This window comes from Petromyzon marinus, chromosome 54 (assembly GCF_048934315.1).
Source record: "Petromyzon marinus isolate PM22_M1 ecotype Great Lakes invasive population chromosome 54, UKy_Petmar_22M1.pri1.0, whole genome shotgun sequence".
In the NCBI taxonomy this organism is placed as follows: Eukaryota; Metazoa; Chordata; class Hyperoartia; order Petromyzontiformes; family Petromyzontidae; genus Petromyzon; species Petromyzon marinus.
This window is the reverse complement of record NC_133720.1, coordinates 4514221-4533686: the sequence shown is the minus strand read 5'-3', so window position 1 is coordinate 4533686 and position 19466 is coordinate 4514221. Positions and strand designations below refer to the sequence as shown.

Here is a 19466-nt window from a genome sequence, read left to right as displayed (position 1 = left end):
GGTGGTTGCCTTGCGCTTCCCCGGCAGAGGGGACGGCTCCTCGACGGCTGTGAACGTTGAACGTCGCCGCGCAAATGTTGGGTGCAACGTGGACCCAACGGTTTCGACCTGGATGGGCGCCGTCCACCGGAGGTGAGATGTTATCTCCCTCGCTGGTTGTGCAAGGAGATCGCCGGTTCGATCCCGACTACGGACAATGCCTGCTCGGAGTCTGCCTTCCCCGTGGTCGCGTGAATTTTTCTCCGGGAGTTTTTGGTTTTTGCCTCCACATCTACAATCCACGTGCGCATAGATTAATTGACTGCTGTACGTTTTCCGTTGAGCTATCATTTGCAGCCAGGATGCTTCTGAAAAATAGCTACAGTACATAGCTCAAAAAAAGTTAAACTTTAGTTTAGGCATGCCAACTGGAATTGAGGTCTGGGTTTAGTGGTGGTGCTAGAACATTGGAGGGGGAAGGGGGGGGGGCTAAGCAGATATCATGTTTGCAAGATCTATAAACTCCTCGTGAAATGACAGATTAGATGGAAATGTGGTGAGGTGAGAGCAATCAAACTCAACTTAAAACTAAACTCTTTTTTTTATTTTACCAGGCAAGCCCCACTGGGCTACAGACCTCTCTTTTCGCCACAAACGATAGCTCAACAAAGTGGCTGATCATCGTCGTGTGGATATTTATAGCGGCAGCCAAAATGCTTCCACACGCTACACCGTCAGCTACGCCGTCACGCAAAAACACTGCACTGCAGCACGCGGTGGTGGGTCGGGGCAGGTAATTGGTCAGGGCAGATATGTGGCGTTGCACTTTAATTGCAAAAAAATAATTGGAAGGGGCCGGATGATTGCGTCGGCAACTTGGACGGCAGCTGGCAATGCGTGAAGAGATCCCTGCTGAGAAACCAACAAACCGTGCTAACCCGCGCTCTTATTTCTGAAATCAATTAAATGTTTTTTTTTTATATAAACACGCTGTCAAAAGTAATCACGTAATTAGATTGTTATATTGGAAACACCGAGTAATCACTGATCAGAGACTTGATTTGCTTTGAAACGGTAACCCTTTGAGCGGCGTTCGCCGAGAGTGAACGCAGAGCTGAAAGCCACGGGTGAGATCGAGGGACAAAGGGGGTCCGAAACGGTGACGCTCATTATCACGCAAGGGCCCTTTCGTCAATCCGCGCGGTGACACTGGACCACGCCGGCCAGCGTGTTTCCGTGAAGGTGGGTAGCATTCGTGCGGCACACAGGAGCACGGAAGTAAAGTACGACAATGGATTTCGCTGCATTGCCCCCTCCGCTGCCTACCGCGTAGCCCCGTGGACACCGGGGGGGGTATTTAGAATGCAGTGCAGTGCGTCGGATTTCAAATGTGCGGACTCTCAAGCTGCCGTACATTGCAAACAACCCGAGACGAAAAAGCGTGCGACGTTCGGCAGAATGGCCTGTGACGTGCCGCGTGATGGACACTCGGCGAGGTTCCCTCTCGTCAGGTCAGGCGTGGTGCTTGCTGTATGGGTGCCACGGTGGCTATGCGATGTTAACTACCTCGCCTGGTGTGCAGGAGGTTGTGGGTTCGATCCCGACCCTGACGATGCCTGCTGAATATTTTGAGTTTGCGTGTCTCTCTCTCTCTCTGCCCGTGGTTGTGTGGATTCGTTTGGCTGCCATTAATTTCCACGTGACGATAAGCCGCTTCGTTGAGCGATCATTTTTTGATCGCTAGGTCGCTTCTGAAAAAGAGCGACATAGCTCAGTGGGCCTTACCTGCTAAAATAAAAACATAGTTTAGTACGTTTCACTGGTCAACTGAACCACGTCTTGGCTGCTCCTGCCCCACTACAGTATTCACGGGTCTCTTTGAACAGTCGATAGGCAACTGGGTGACCTCAAAAATGCCATCGAGTTTACTCACGGCCCAGTGTATACTAAGCCCACCCCAAGTTGCTCTGAAAAACCAAGTAAGCGCGGTCATGATGGCCCAGGAACAATAAAGGCTTTTTCAGCGCTAGCATCAGAATAAAAAAAATGGGACGATTGGCCTAAAGCCAGACTTAATTGTTGTCTTAACAAAGCGGACAATAAGTCTCCTTCACATATCCCACCACGTAAAAACTAAAAATACACTTCAACCACAGGGCCTTCAGGCAGTGATTAACTTCAGCAGCATTTATTCAATAATAAGTAAACCCTGCACCCGTTTCGACACACATTGTCTCATCAGCAGAGTGAGGCTTTGATTGACGCAATTCTGGGTGAACTGCCCGATGTTATTGGTAAGGATCCTCTCTTTTAAGATATGGGTCCCCAGTTCGATGCCAAATTATATATATACACACCATACATAACACAACATAATTGTTCCGCGTCGTTATGGATAATATGTGACAAAAATCTATTCTGTCGCTTGTATTCTCTACAAACGCGCTCATTATTTTACGTTAATCGCGTTTTGGTCAACCCTTAGAAATCAGAGCAGGACAGTCTAAAGTGACACGAGTGCATAAATAATATCGCCATCCTCGTTCGTCTGCCAGAAAGCAGCATCCCCTTTCTCCACAATCCGGATTGCTCGTTCAGGCTCCGTCTGGATTTGTTGGATTTTAAACAAAAAATAATTTTGTAAATAATCGTGGGGCTCAAAATGTATCGATGCAACCCAGGCCACTCCTTGAAAAAAAGTAGAGGGGGCAATGTCATCTCCCCCGCGTCTCGATCGTATTTATTTCATTTGCTGGTTTGAATAAAAAAGGAGATTTGACCAAGGCACCGCAGAGATGCAAATGCCGCAGCAGTTAGCGATGCATGCATAATTCATCGCAGCGGTAAAACATCATTTTGGTCCAAGGTGATGGAATGTTGACCGGTAACAAAAATTTACGTCTCTCATTTAAAAAACCAATCCGGATTTGTGTCTAAAATATATGCGGAGAACACGAGATGGATAAACGGAGCGAGCTACATTTTATGAAATGATAACATGCGCTCCCTTACACGACACTCTAAACAGTGCTCGATAAGATTTTTCGAAACACTGATGAAAAAATGTATGGGTATAATAATTTCACTCCAACCGCCCTTCGCCCCTCCCACCACGATTCAATGGTATTGTGGGGATTCGGCTTCCAGTGGCTGGAAGGATAAGGTCGAAACACATGACCAAAAGCTATAGGGATACACACGAAATTAAAAACGTCAGATCTTACACGCGTGATTTGATGCACGTATGGAGAGCTTGAGAATCAGGACAGCCGCTCCTGAAGGCGTCATTCATTTGGTTCGACGTGCTGGTGTAAGTAAATGAAACCCAGTTCCGTGATGATACGCCACATACGTAGTCCGTGAGCCCACAGCTGATATTTCACTTGCGTGCATTAACATGCAATGATTAAGTTCCACCGCCACAACACGTTACCAGTTATAGATATATATTTATATTTCCTTATAAGACCACAGTGAATATTGACGAACGTGTTGAGTTTTAGTTATTTCTGCACCACTGCCAACGCAGCATTTCCAAATGAATCATTTGGCGGGACCCTGAGGTCCCGCAAAAATCAGGTCAATAATTATTATTATTTTTCTTCAGTTCGCCCCACTACGTGATCCCGACAGCAACGCGCCGCCCGCCCAGACTCACGCCAACAAGCGCCAGCAGCAGCAGCAGGCGGTGATCAACACGATGGGCGCCACCCCACCGGCCAAACGCAAGCCCCGGGGGGCGTCCGCCGCAGTCGCGCGCGGCGACGACGCCCTCCGGTCAGCCGTCGATCCTCAGCTTCTTTGCCAAGGCGAGCCCCGCCCTCCAGGCAGTGAATTTAACGTGTTTATGTAATTTTTCAACTTTTTACGAAACTTTAGTGCCCCGAGTAGCTCTCGACGAGGCCAATCGATTGACCACTAGTTTTGTTGTTGTCGGTAAGGCAGCAAGACTCGTGTAGCCACGCGGTTTTTCCCACCCCGGGGCAGTGATGGGACCCCGGGGGTCCCGCCAATTGCTTCAAATGAAGATTTTTTTTCCCCGCTTGTCGGTACCACCCGAGTTGGCACAACTTCACCGGTTTTAAAACGTCTTCGCGCAGCCAGTCGCGGGGAACTCTACGAGAACCATTTGTCATTGTCGTCGTCGTCCCAGCCACGGGGGCACCTCCGCCGATTAGCACGGTTGGCTACGTACGGTGCGAAAGAAGTGTTAACATACGCACAGGCAGTTGAGAATAGTGGCGTTATGAATAGTACACTCTTATTGGCCGTATAAGCAGCTCGGTTTGTTTAGCATGTTTAAATGCTATGCTGTGAGCGTGAATGCGACGGCGCTTTGAGTGGCAGATCTGCGGCCAAAAAAACACAGCACGACGAGGATGATGGTGATGATGATGATGATCGGGGATGTTTTCACATTCGCATATTGTTGTAGAGGGAAGGAGGGAGGCGGGCGGGCGGGCGGGCGGGCGGGCGGGGGATGGGTGGTTCGGCACGTCAGGGGCCGGCACTGAAGGCCACCAGGGGCCACCAGTGGCCCGCGGGCCTCTGCGGTGAAGAGACGCTGCTCTCGGGCGGCACTAACTTCTCCGTTGGACCCCGTGGCCTTCGAGGAAGCATTCCATTGCCAAATGCCGCCGACCGGAGCCAACCCACTGCGGGCCCCCCCCCCCCGACCATCCAAAAACCGAGCCTGTGGCTATGACGGCCATGGGGCAGATCTGGCAATAGTTTAGAGATTTTTAAATCCCCCGGTGAACGCAAGCGCCGGTCAGGCGCTGCGGCAAGGCACGCGGAGAACGCAGCCCCAGCCAACAGCTGCCCCCTCCACCCCCCCCCCCCCACCACCCCCCCACCCCAGCAGCTTGGCGGTTCGGGGCAGGGCTCGGAGCAGCTGTGCTCTCTGCACATTCCGTCTGTGGGCCCTAAACCCTGAGTGGGGTGGTGAGCGGATGGGGGGGGGTCCAGGCAAAGCCCCCCCCTCCAAACCCATTCCCCATTTCCATCCGATCCAGCAGTGACAGAAAAAACATCACGAACGATAATAAACTTTTCATTTTTATTTTACCAGGCAAGGGACCCACTGAGCTGGCTATCATAAATGGTAGCACGTGGAAAATGTACAGCGGGCAAATACTCTTAACCGCGTGATGTTGATTCTGAAACGTGGAGGGAAAAACCGGAGGACCCGGAGGGGAAAAAAATCCACACGACCACAGGGAGAGAGAGACACGCAAACTCCAAATATACAGCAGCAGGCATCGTCAGGGTCGGGATCGAACACATGGCCTCCTTCATACCAGGCGAGGTAGTTAACATCTCATAGCCACCGTGGCACATCACAGGGCAATAACGCTGTACAGTAAAACTGAATGTTGCTTATAAGGACGGTTCATACGTGTGATTGTGAGGGATTGTGAGGGATTGTGAGGGGTTGATTGTGAGGGATTGCGTGTGATTGTGAGGGATTGTGAGGAATTGCGTGTGATTGTGAGGGATTGTGAGGAATTGTAAGGGATTGTGAGGAATTGCGTGTGATTGTGAGTAATTGTGAGGGATTGCGTGTGATTGTGAGGGGTTGCGTGTGACTGTGAGGGATTGCGTGTGATTGTGAGGGATTGTGAGGGATTGCGTGGGATTGTGAGGGATTATGAGGGATTGTGAGGGATTGCGTGTTATTGTGAGGGATTGCGAGGGGTTGCGTGTGATTGTGAGGGATTGTGAGGGATTGTGAGGGATTGCGTGTTATTGTGAGGGATTGCGAGGGGTTGCGTGTGATTGTGAGGGATTGCGTGTGATTGTGAGGGATTGCGTGTGATTGTGAGGGATTGTGAGGGATTGCGAGGGATTGCGTGTGATTGCGAGGGATTGTGAGGGATTGCGTGTGATTGTGAGGGGTTGCGTGTGATTGTGAGGGATTGCGTGTGATTGTGAGGGATTGTGAGGGATTGTGAAGGGTTGCGTGTGATTGCGAGGGATTGCGTGTGATTGCGAGGGAATGTGAGGGGTTGCGTGTGATTGCGAGGGATTGTGAGGGATTGCGAGGGATTGTGAGGGATTGCGTGTGATTGTGAGGGATTGTGAGGGATTGCATGGGATTGCGTGTGATTGTAAGGGATTGCGTGTTATTGCGTGTGATTGTGAGGGATTGTGAGGGATTGTGAGGGATTGTGAGGGATTGTGAGGGATTGCGTGGGACAAGCTGCGTCACTGACGTTGGTGTACACAAACCCCCTCACGATTACATCCCGCACCCTCCGATTAGCACGCTTGGCTACGTGCGGTGCGAAAGAAGTTCAACGTGCGTGCATCACCACATCTTCGGTCGTCATCGGCTGCCCAAGGTGCAGCAAATGATCGTTTCAAACGGTCCTCGTCTTAGCGGATTAAAGGAACATGCCCAGTGGGCTTAAGTACGAAAACGAAAACAAAAATGAGCGGGCGAGCAAGAAAGCTGAGATTGTCTTGTGAGCTTTAACTTTTAAATGTCTCCACGGCGACGAAGAAAGACGTGCTGCGTGTGCGTGTAAGTGTGCGTGTATGTGTGCATGTGTGTATGTATGTGTGTGTATTTGTGTAGTGGGGAGCGGTGGTGTAGCGGTTAGCGCTACGCTGCGCTATGAACCTGGCGACCCGGGTTCAATTCCCGCTCACGGCCAACACCAGTGACGATTATCTGAAGCGGTCCCGGGCCTCCCCTAGGTCGACTCAGTCTCAAATGAGTAACTGGTGCGGTGTGTAGTAAACATCGCCACTAGGGAGACAAAGGCGGTCGGGCGTGGTGCTGGCCACCCCCCCCCCCTCGTGTGCCGTTCCAGCCTTCATAGGTGCTCGCTAACAGCACTTGCCCCTACAGTCTGTTAAGGCTACACGGGGGATCTTTGTCTTTGTTTTTTTTTGTTCAGTTTAACACGTAGGCTTTCGCGACCAATATTATTCATAATAAAGGTTTTTGGGTTAGCTCGCGTTATGTATAAATGTGTCGTAACCCTCCACCACCCGACACGGCCAAACAGTAAAAAAAAGTGTCACGTTTACAAAGGACAAATAGTTCACTACTTTAGCCCACCGGTGTGTTGAAGAGTGATTCAACATCATTTAAAATTTGAGTACGACGTTTCGCTGGCAATTACATCCAGCATCATCGGGCAATTCGCCAGAATGGTAAAGCCCTCGCTTGCTCCCGGTCTTAAATAGACCAGCAGGGTGACGTCATCATTTAACTCATATCAGGTGCAGTGATTAGAGGCTGAGGGGGGGGGGAGTATTGTAATTATATAATCGATTGGTAATCAGTCAATGGTTATGATTAGTAATGAGTTGTACATTAGTAATTAGTTGTAATATTGTTCGTTTGAATTTTTGTCGACTTTAAATAACGTGTGCTCTCGTCTTTTGTTCTTTATTATTTACAGGACTGCACGAATGGCGAGGTGTTCCGTGTAGTTAGTGGGACTTGTCTGGACTTGCTTGAACCGGAGTGTTATACAGAAATAACTTGATTATTAAAAAAGATATATATATACACGTGTGTACCCCTCCGATGTACGTTTCGAAATCTAATCCTGATGACGACCGCTTGTGTTGCGATCGAAACGTCGTTTTCTTTGTTATTCTCTTTGAACTTATCTACGTGACTTTACCGAAGGACCCAAAGATTATGAATTCCTGCAGTCAACGAAAGCTTTCAGTCAGGATACAATTGTCAAATCCCTGAAATCGCAAAGATATTGGGGTTGTCTTTTTTTTTTACATCGCAGAAACCTGCGTGTGATACTGTGGGGTAGGGGGATTATCTTTGGGTTTAGTTTTCTCTTGGCATCATTTACAGATTTCATTATTGTGAGTGTTGGTTGTATGTGGGGGGGGGGGGGGGGGGGGGGTGGAATTTGCAATGTGTGAATGGCAGAAGGCGGAGAAAGGTTACAACTACCCAGGTGAGACCTGAGAAAAGTCCTACATTAATAAAGTGTAATAAATTAATGAATTCCAAAAGATTATTATAATTCCACCGTGCATTAATGTCAATGCATTGTCGGCTTGAACGTGTGTTACAATACATTTCAACAACCCGATGTGATTTCTTAGAAATTAATACAAAGGCCCGATGCGTCCTGACTTTTGGGCCACCCTGTATCCTCGATATAAACCATAATGCACACAGACACAAAACGTATCCTATGATGTACAGTGAGGGAAAAAAGTATTTGATCCCCTGCTGATTTTGTACGTTTGCCCACTGACGAAGAAATGATCAGTCTATCATTTTAATGGTAGGTTAATTTGAACAGTGAGAGACAGAATAACAACAAAATAATCCAGAAAAACGCATGTCAAAATGTTATAAATTGATTTGCATTTTAATGAGGGAAATAAGTATTTGACTCCTCTGCAAAACATGACTTAGTACTTGGTGGCAAAACCGTTGTTGGGAATCACAGAGGTCAGACGTTTCTTGTAGTTGGCCACCAGGTTTGCACACATCTCAGGAGGGATTTTGTCCCACTCCTCTTTGCAGATCTTCTCCAAGTCATTAAGGTTTCGAGGCTGACGTTTGTCAGTGGGCAAACGTACAAAATCAGCAGGGGATCAAATGCTTATTTCCCTCACTGTAGCTGCTCAACCCGAGCTATAAATTATCTGATACGTGCATTGTCTTTGTGCTGTTCGCCTTTCATCGTTCTCTGGTCTGACATTGGTGAGACTAAGGCACTAGGCCATAAAGAAGAGTGCCTCTGATGTAGGGCAATCAACAGTTTCAAAGAGAATGCCATATACCATCAGAGCATTTGTATCTGCATGTTCACCACAAAGTACGCATGGTTAATGCAGACTTGATGTCTTGCACACGGTATCTATGTGGTCTTTAAACATCTTAACACCTCCTGTTTTTACACATTCTCTTTGGGTCTTTCGGTAAAGTCGCGTAGATAGAAAAAATGATCAATAAAAATCACGACGTTTCGATCGCGACATGAGCAATCGTCTTCAGGTGAAAAAAATACAGGAGAACTGCTGAGGCAGGATAAATCTACGTGACTTTACCGATAGATCCAAAGAATATGAATTCCTGCAGTCACGAAAGCTTTAAGTCAAGATTTACCCTCCTGTTTTATTACCAGAAAGGGTAGAACCTCTTCTTTTTTGTCATGCGCACAGACTGTTTAAACCTGCTCCAGCTAGGCGGCGCTGTGGTAGTACAGGAACTCTACTTACAAACATTCGACTTACGAACTTTTAGAGATGCGAACAAACCCGGTCCGTATGTCAAATTGCCCGTTTGGACCGGGGGTCGTAAGTTCAACCGCCGCGCAATAGATGGCGGTGATGGCATCTCCGTCTGCAGAACGTGAAGAACCAGTGGCATCTACATCTACAGAACGTGAAGAACCAGTGGCATCTACATCTACAGAACGTGAAGAACCAGTGGCATCTACATCTACAGAATGTGAAGAACCAGTGGCATCTACATCTGCAGAACGTGAAGAACCAGTGGCATCTCCGTCTGCAGAACGTGAAGAACCAGTGGCATCTACATCTACAGAACGTGAAGAACCAGTGGCATCTACATCTACAGAACGTGAAGAACCAGTGGCATCTACGTCTGCAGGAGTTTATACAACTTTTAAAGCCATTCCCCGTGTTCAGCGTACATGCTGTACAACGCGTTTGGAATCGACGGGAGTAAAGTTGGACTTACGAACACACCTCTGGATCCTAGCTCGTCTGTAAGTACAGAAGTCCATGTATATCCACTTTGTCTCACAATTAGGAAATGAAACATGAGCGAAGGCCCCGGGGCCGGCCTAGGACACGCTGGTGGGACTACGTCGCTCGGCTGGCCTGGGAACGCCTGGGAATTCCCTAGGAAGAGCTAGAGCCTGTGTATAGCAGTGCATAGTGTAGTAGTGTATCGTAGTGTAGTGTACAGTGTAGTGTATAGTGAAGTAGTGTATAGTAGTGTATTAGTGTATGGTAATGTAGTGCTGGAGTCTGTCGCCAGGGAAAGCGAGGCCTGGATCGCCACGACTCAACGCGCTGCTTCTACCGCGGCGGCCCTCACCAGGACAAGCGGACTGAGAAACGAACGGACACCGATTATACTGTGTAGGAACCTCCTGGTTACACCACCAGCCCACAGGGGATTGTTGTGTCCGTCCGTCCGTCGTGCATCCAAAAATGGGAGGGGTGGGGCTGGGTGGAGAGGGGAGGGTGGGGAGGGAGGGGCTGAGTGGGGAGGGGCTGGGTGGGTAGGGAGGGGCTGGGAGGGGAGGGGCTGGTCACCCCGTGGTGCCCTTATAAAACTCAACGTTTAACCTACTCACGCCGGCTTGTGCCCGCCCTCACAGTCGGGCATATTTGCGGAATACACCACGTGGTGCCGCCGTTGACCCTGGCCATTGACCGAGCAACCCAACGTTCCTACCAGCTCCCTCCGCAGGAATGTGTTAGTTTGGCCAATGTGCTTGATGCTGTTGCTGCTGCGTTGGCAGTGGTGCGCAAGCAACAATACAAAAACAACGAATGTTCAACACGCTCGTCAACAAAACACGTGACTCTGCCTACCATCACCGAGGTGGCGGATAAAATAGGCACCACGTTGTGGGAAGTACCCTCACGGATATATCAAGGATAGGCCCCCGGTCCCTGTAATAAATGTGGAATTCACCGTCACTCACTCAGACACTACAAATGGAGAACAGCGCAGCGCTAAGCCCACGGGTGCCTGGCACAACCTGCACACGTTTCGTGTAACTCCGATAGGTTGTATTTATAATGTGAGGGGAAATACTAAAACTGGAAAAGAAATAACCGGGCACATGGCCCAATTAAAATGGACTTGTGCACAAATAATAACGATTCTGCGTCGTTTCATCAAGGCTCTGTGTCGATTTAATTTGTCCAGGTGGAAAAGGCGGCTAATCGATTCCTCTAACATATGAGCACTTGCCTAAGGATTTTCCACTTAAGGATTTTTTTACAATCAGTGGCCGGGTAGCACACGTGGCAGCCGGCTCCGGCCACGCCAACCGAGTGCCCTTGGTTCGAATCCAAGTTGAAGCTACGCCCGAGATTAGACAGGGGTTCTCGCTCAAGCGTTGGGAGTTCATGGACTCATCCCGGTCACCGATGACATCAAAGACGAGGAACCCCCGTGTAGCCTGTAACAGACTGTAGGGGCAAGTGCTGTTTAGCGAACAGCGCCTATGAAGGCCGGAACGGTACACGAGGGGGTGGGGTGGCCAGCACCACGCCCGACCGCCTTTTTCTCCCCCAGTGGCAATGTTTACACACCACCACACGAGGTACTCATTTAAGGCTGAGTCGACCTAGGGGAGGCTCAGGACCAGTTAAAATAATCGTCACTGGTGTTGGCCGTGAGCGGGAATCGAACTCGGGTTGGCGGGTTTGTACCTCAGCTCGCTAACAGCTGCACCACCGCTCCCCAACCAATGACATCACACACAAAAAACCCAACCGGAATTTACATATTCTTGGTTCTTTCGGTAAAGTCACGTAGAAGGGAAACAATAAAATAATAATATAAAAACAAATTTTGTTGTGTTTTCACACCTGATGATGATTGCTTGTGTTGCAGTCGAAACGTCGTGAGAATTTAATTGTTTTATATTTTTATTATTTTATTGTTTCCCTTCTACGTGACTTTTACCGAAAGAACCAAGAATATGAATCCCTGCGGTCACGAAAGCTTTAAATCGAAATTTACATGTTTTTTTTTTCTTCACGAGATTTTGTTAAATGTAAGTTCTGAGAATTTTTTTAAAAATCCCATTGGTTCTGACTGTCATGCGACAGGCACAACGGTCACAGGGTGAGCGGCGGGGCTGTGCGTGTGGCAAAGTAGCTCGACTCAGCCTCAAATGAGTACCTGGTGCGGTGTGTAGTAAACATCGCCACTAGGGAGACAAAGGCGGTCGGGCGTGGTGCTGGCCACCCACCCCCTCGTGTACCATTCCGGCCTTCATAGGTGCTCGCTAACAGCACTTGCCCCTATAGTCTGTAAATGCTATACTGGGGATCTTTATCTTTGTGGCAAGCTACCCCCCCCCCTCTCTCTGCTGCGTGAAGATAGAAAAATACACAACGTATCCGTCATTAAACACTGTGACCTTAAAAGGCAACACAAAATATATGGATATCATTGGTGGCATTGTTGGCCAATATCTCTTCATAGAAAGTAAATGATGCAGGGCCATTGCCAGAAACGTCGCCGATTGTACATCTATCCTTTTAAGGCCACAGTCTTATTGACAAAGGTGTTGATTTTTTTTGTGTAAATTGTACTTTGTGCTCATGCACCACTGCCAATGTAGCAGCATCGCCGGATAATTTGCGTGTGGACAAGGTCACTTGAAAATATTTAATAATAATTGGAACTTTTTGACACAAGTTTTTCCTAAAAATCAACGTGCCGATGTTCTTCGGCATGCAGGATCACACTGTCCTGCAAGACTTGGAAGAGGTTAGTCTTCTTGTGACGTGACACTGATCTCACAATTGTAGTAAATACCTTAACAAGAATTTACTGTTGGCTTATATTGGTCGCGAAAGGCGACGTGTGAAACGGATTGTATTTTGGTAGAGCGACCCTCCTATACTCTGTGGCATTTCAGGGCGCCGTACACCGCATATCCCATTGCTGAAAACAAAGCCCTCTGTCTACATCACACACACGCGTGCACATCGCGTGCTCGTGAGAGCAAAACAAAATTTATCGTGCTTACAGAACGGCAAGGAACTGGATCTGCTTTGCACAATCAAGGACTTGAATCTACGCGTGGTCCCAGGTAAGGTAAGGCCCATTGAGATGTACAGCTCTTTTTGAGAAGCGACCTGGCCACAATTGATAGTTCAACGACGTAGATTATCACGTGGAAATGCATTGCTGCCGCATACTCTAAGCGCGTGATGTTGATTCGAATTGTGGAGGGGAAAAACCAGAGGACCTGGAGAAAAAAAATCCACGCGACTGTGGGGAGAACATCCAAATCTCAAAAAAAATACACAGTCATCGTCAGGGTTGGGATCGAACCCACGACCTCCCCGTATACCAAGCGAGGTCGTTAACATCTCGGCACCGTGTCGCCACGTCTGCTGGCCACCACCACACCGGTGCTACAGGAACGCACGGAGGAGGGATCAGGCTACGTGCGTGACCACGGCCACGGATGTAAACGCCCGGCTCTTTGCACGCGCCGAATAAAGCTGCTGGCCGGACTCGCGGAAACCGCCGTGCGTATTGGTGACAGCTCACGCATTCGTCGCGCGCGGCGTGTCCTCGAGCACAGGAGGGGATGTTTCGGGCAGGGCATTCATGATGCACGGGCACCTCGACGCGCAGAGACTTCATTTTGTCAAAAATACAGCGCGTTTCAAAAAAAAAAATGTGAACACACAATCTGGTCGTTGGAGTACATCGAAATGGTGAACATATTTTAAAAAAAACACAGGACCTGTGCACAATTTGACGGTGCGTAAAGAGCAGGCGGTCGGTACCCATGGTATACACATGACTCGCCTGCTGTTGTATAGGAAACGTTGGGTCAAAGTTGCATGTCTAGCTTGGAGGCGTCATACAATGACGGGACATTGCAGTGCAGTACAAATAGAACATAAATGAAAACTCAGTGCGGCAAACGGAAGACTCCAATTGTGCTAGTGCCAGTAACGGACCGGCACGTTCTGTTTACGTGCCAAACCTCACTGATTGGCCGCGTCGGGTGGTGGTGGGTTTAACGACACAACTCCGCTACTCCAGACCGCCTAAAAAAATGGTCAAATGCAAGCAGCTCCTCTACAATAACATCACCATCATCAAGCCCGTATGATGCAGCAGGGTGCAGCGGCATTAACTGACCCCAACAGACCGGGACGTTCATGTTGGAGACTGGCCTGCCGCAGGACTGATTGCAACGCTGCTATTTGGGGGTCTGTGTGTTTTTGTCCAGTCGCTGTTTCCCTTCGACTGTGAGGTTTACACACACACACACTCATAAAGAAGATACCCCCCCCCCCCAATCCTCCGTATAGCCTGAAGATGTTTTTGGGACAAGTTTCAATATTTGTGAGCACCTACGAAGGCCTGCCACGGTATACGATGGGGTGGGGTCGTCAGCCAGCACCACGCCCGGCCGCCTTTGTATCCCTCGTGGCGATGTCTACGCACTGCACCAGGTACTCATTTGAGGCCGAGTCGACCTAGGGGGGAGGTCCAGGACCGGGTCGGACAATCGTCACTGGGTGTTGATGGCGGTGAGCGGGAATCGAACTCGGGTCGCCGGGTTCGTAGCGCTTCCCACACACAAACAACAAAAAAGCTCCCCCGTGTAGCCTTAACAGACTGTTGGGGCAAGTGCTGTGGGCGAGCAGCACCTACGAAGGCAAGGACGAGGGGGGTGGGTGGCCAACACCACGCGCGGCCGCCTTTGTCTCCCTAGTGGCGATGTTTACGCACCGCGACAGGCAATCATTTGAGGCTGAGTCGACCTAGGGGGGAGGCCCAGGAGCGGCTCAGGTAAGCGTCACTGCTGTCAGTGCCCGTGAGCGGCAATTGATCTCGGATCGCCGGGTTCGTAGCGCAGCAACGCGCTCAGCCGCCACACCACCGCTCCCACCCCAACACTCGCACACAGACGCACAACAACACTGAGACATGCTGCTCCTGCTGCTCCTGCTGGTGATGATGAGCAGCGAGCAATCGACGACACACACCGCAAACACACCGCAGACACACACCACAGACACACACCGCAGACACACACACTGCGAATACACCGCAGACACACACATCACAGACGCACACACCACAGTCGACACACCACAGATACACACACCACAGATACACACACACCGCAGACGACACACCACAGACACACACACACACACACTGCAAACACACCGCAGACACACACATCACAGACACACACACCGCAGACACACACCACAGTCGACACACACACACATCACAGACACACCACAGATACACACACCGCAAACACACCGCAGACACACACACACCCCACAGACAGACACACTGCAGACACAAACACCACACACACACACACACTGACACACACCACAGACACACACACACCACAGATACACACACACCACAGACACACACACTGACACACACCACAGACACACACACACCACACACACACCACAGACACACGCACACTGACATACACACCACAGACACACACACACCACAGACAGACACAAACACCACAGACACACACTGACACACACACCACAGACACATACACCACAGACACACACTGACACACACCACAGACACACACACCACAGACACACACACCCATCACACACACACCACAGACACACGCACACTGACACACACACCACAGACACACACACACACACCACAGACACACACACTGACACACACACAGACACACACACCACAGACACACACACCACAGACACACACACAGACACACACGAGGTGCGGGGTTCCTTCTCTCGTGCATCTTAAAGCGGAACGAATCAAAACACCGATACCGATCACCACCACCACCATCATCAACGCCCCCCCCACCCAATCACAAGCACCGTGACGACAGGCGGACGATGCCACGCCGCTGATGACGGCCACAGCAGAGCAGAGTCGCTGGGACCCAACAAGAGCCCCGTGGAGGGCGGATTAATGGGAACGGGGCTGATGGTGGAGGGGGGGGGGGGTAGAGGGGGGGGGGTAGAGGGGGGGGTGGGGGGGTGGTGGACTGGGGGGGTGGACTGGGGTGTGGAGGGGGGGTGGACGGGGGGTGTAGAGACAGGCTGGGCTCGAGGCTGCGTAGTCCACGCAGACATTGGGGGATGATTCGTGGGCATGGATGGGTGGTGGTGATGGTGGAGACGCAGCGATGGGATGCAGGGGGGGGGGGGGCGAGGGGAGGTCTGTGGGTGAGAGACCGGCTAAGAGGGGCTGGGGGTTGGGGATGATGCGGAGTGGGGGGGGGGGAGCACGGTGGTGATAACGGAGAGATGTGGGGGGGAGAGACGTGGGGGGGGAGAGACGTGGGGGGCAGCAGAGAGACGGAGACGTGAGGAGGATGGAGACGGAGACGTGAGGAGGATGGAGAAAGGAGAAGAGGGGAGGGAACGCGTCAATGACGAAGGGAGAGGCTGGGATGAAGGTGGGGGGGGGGACGATTGCGATGCACGGAGCGGACAGAGAAGAGGGTGGGGGGCACGGCGGTGGGCACAAGAGGGCGCGTGGAGGGGGGCACGGGGGGGGGAGAGGGAGAGGCTGGAGCAAGGATGAGGACGAGGGGGGGGACGTTCGGGATGGAGCTGCAGCGGCTGGGTAGGAGCGCGGGCGACGCGTTGACGGACGAACCACGGACGAACGACGAGGCGGCGGGGAGAGACAAAGGCGCGCGGGAGGCAGGTGTGAGTGGGGGGGGTGCTGCTGCCCCGTGTCGTCACCTTCATGTCGTTCACGATGCTCTGGAAGAGTCCGCCGAGCGCGTTACACTCCCGCTCCAGAGCCGTCTCCATGACTCCCCCCTCTCCTCCTCCTCCCTCTTCAACCCTCGTTTTTAACAACAAATCTCCACCGCCACCGCCGCCGGTCTCTCCCCTCGTCGTTCCGAGGGCCCTCAGCTCCGCGCGGCTCTCTTCATGTAGCCCGCGGTCTCAGCTCAGCCACGGGGAGCAGGCGGAGGGAGCGCAGAGACACAGACAGAGAGGCGGAGGACGGACAGCGAATGCGGAGAGTTCCCTCTGCTGACCAGCTCCACCTCCTCCTCCTCCACCTCCTCCTCCTCTCGCTCGACACTCCCCGCCCCCTCTCCTCCTCCGTCTCCACCCACCACGCACCCTGCCTGACGCTCCCCGCTCCCCGCTCTCTCTCTCTCCCGCGTCTCGGCTCCCTTCTCTCACCCTGCGCCTTTCTCTTTTTTATTTTTGCGATCAGAGGAAACAAGAAGATGCCCGGTGTAGTCGGCACTTTGCTTCGTTCATCATTTCGGGGTTTTTTTTCAACGCTTTGCTTTATGTGCACCCCACCCCATCCCACACTCTCTCTCTCTCCCCGTGTGCGTGTCGCGTTCTCTCGCTGCGTGTCGCGTTCTCTCTCCTCCTCGTCTCCTCCTCCTGCACGCAGCGCAGCCACTGCCCTCTCTCAACCACGCCAGGGACGACGCCCCCGGCCACAAATCACACGCAGCACCCGCCCCTAACCACACGACCACAACACCCGCACCTAACCACACGACCACAGGACCCGCACCTAACCACACGACCACAACACCCGCCCCTAACCACACGACCACAGGACCCGCACCTAACCACACGACCACAACACCCGCACCTAACCACAACACCCGCCCCTAACCACACGACCACAACACCCGCCCCTAACCACACGACCACAACACCCGCCCCTAACCACACGACCACAGCACCCGCCCCTAACCACACGGCCACAACACCCGCCCCTAACCACACGGCCACAGCACCCGCCCCTAACCACACGGCCACAGCACCCGCCCCTAACCACACGACCACAACACCCGCCCCTAACCACACGACCACAACACCCGCCCCTAACCACACGGCCACAACACCCGCCCCTAACCACACGACCACACCACCCGCCCCTAACCACACGGCCACAACACCCGCCCCTAACCACACGACCACAACACCCGCCCCTAACCACACGACCACACCACCCGCCCCTAACCACACGACCACAACACCCGCCCCTAACCACACGGCCACAGCACCCGCCCCTAACCACACGGCCACAACACCCGCACCTAACCACACGACCACAACACCCGCCCCTAACCACACGGCCACAGCACCCGCCCCTAACCACACGGCCACAGCACCCGCCCCTAACCACACGACCACACCACCCGCCCCTAACCACACAACCACAGCACCCGCCCCTAACCACACAACCACAGCACCCGCCCCTAACCACACAACCGCATCTCACAACACCACCCCTAACCACACCTCCCACCACCATATCACATCTATAACTGGACCTGTAACCACACCAAGTTACACACATAATTGTCATTGTTTTTAGAGTTCTCTATTATTGGAACATTTGAATTGTGGTCCGAACGGATTTGGGTTATTTACTATTTCCTGCGACCAAATAACCGAGAATGCGCCCGGTGTGAAAAAGCTAAGCAGCTCTGAGCCTGGCTAGTGCTTGGATGGGAGACCATCAACGTGCACAGGCAGGTTGCTGTAGGGCTCAGGGCCTACGTGATGGGCAGCAGATGAGGGCAGTGCAGGAGGAACAACAACAACAACCGCCATTCGCCACTAAGTGGCGGTGACGTCACCACGACGCTTGTGCCAGGCTATGTGCACCCTGAGGCCACGTGAAGTGTCGAACGCCCGCTGGCAGGAGGTCACGGGGCAGACCCAGGTGCCACGGGTCGACTGGCTGAGATGACTGGCTGATGCACCACCTGTGCCCCCTACTGTGCCAACCCGCTGTGCTTTATCCACCCGGCGCTCCGCTCGTTGTTCTGAGCGTCGCTCCCCCTCCCCCCACACACATGTTTGTGTATTGTACGGTAAAGTCACGTAGAAAGAAAATAAATTCAGTAATATTATTTATTTAAATTTATTTCTACGTGACTTTACCGAAAGAACCAAAGAGTAATTCCTTGCGATCACGAAAGCTTCAAATTAAGTTTATTGTATGGTACTTCTATGTGTTCCCACATCTATGCTACCCCAACTTCAGAAAACCCCACACTTGACCGGCAAAGTGAAGTATGGTCGAATAACCCACCCACGACCCTCATTGGGGGGGGGGGGGGGTCCAGCCCAGCGTTGACATGTTCGCTGGGTATGGATTAAAAGAGGTGCACATAATTCGTGGCGTTTTGGGAGGTGCACGGGAGTCCATTGGGGTATTGCATGTACATTGTAGAAATGTTTGAAGCCTTAAACATATTCCACATTTTTAATCGCTGGGGCTTGGTAAGAACTGGGTAATAAACAGCGTGTGTATACAACATGCATTTACAGTAAACCATTCAACATCCAGATGAATCAAGCACAATAAACAGGCTTCCGCTCAAATTCATTCCTATAAATGTGATAGTATTTTATTTTTTTAATTAAAATATATATGGAGGCAGTGCCGGATTAAGCTAGTGCGGGGCCTGTAGCATATGTTATAAAGGGGCCCAAATAAAAAAAAAACACGTAAATATATAACAATGTTTAAATTTCATAGTAAAGTAATTGTATTTTTTTCATTTGATATACAGCCAGATAATACGACAAATCGCTAACCTTAAACACCCAGTCGTTCATTAACATTGAAGGAAAACTGCTCTAGAGGAGTTGTACACCCCGAGCTGCCACTGCTATTCATTGGCGTAAAATAAAATAAAATGTTTCGCTCCGGTTGACGCTGCAAAGTATTATCTGTATTTTGATTTAGCGTGCTGATCTTG

At 51.2% G+C, this 19466-nt stretch overlaps 1 protein-coding gene across 5 annotated transcripts in view; it reads right to left on the bottom strand.

The window, feature by feature from the left end:
• The window catches only part of LOC116954145 (protein MTSS 2-like), a 91759-nt gene extending 74639 nt beyond the window's left edge, over window positions 1-17120 (bottom strand). For 3 of the 5 annotated variants that reach the window (XM_032974611.2, XM_032974612.2, XM_032974610.2), the window contains exon 1: window positions 16453-17119. In XM_032974611.2, coding sequence (XP_032830502.2) covers window positions 16453-16524 — 72 coding nt within the window. In that variant the 5' untranslated portion in view covers window positions 16525-17119. Of the gene's footprint in view, window positions 1-16452 lie in introns of all 5 variants that reach the window. The other 2 variants (XM_032974608.2, XM_032974613.2) reach the window with 2 other exon arrangements.
• Window positions 17121-19466: the final 2346 nt, after the last annotated feature.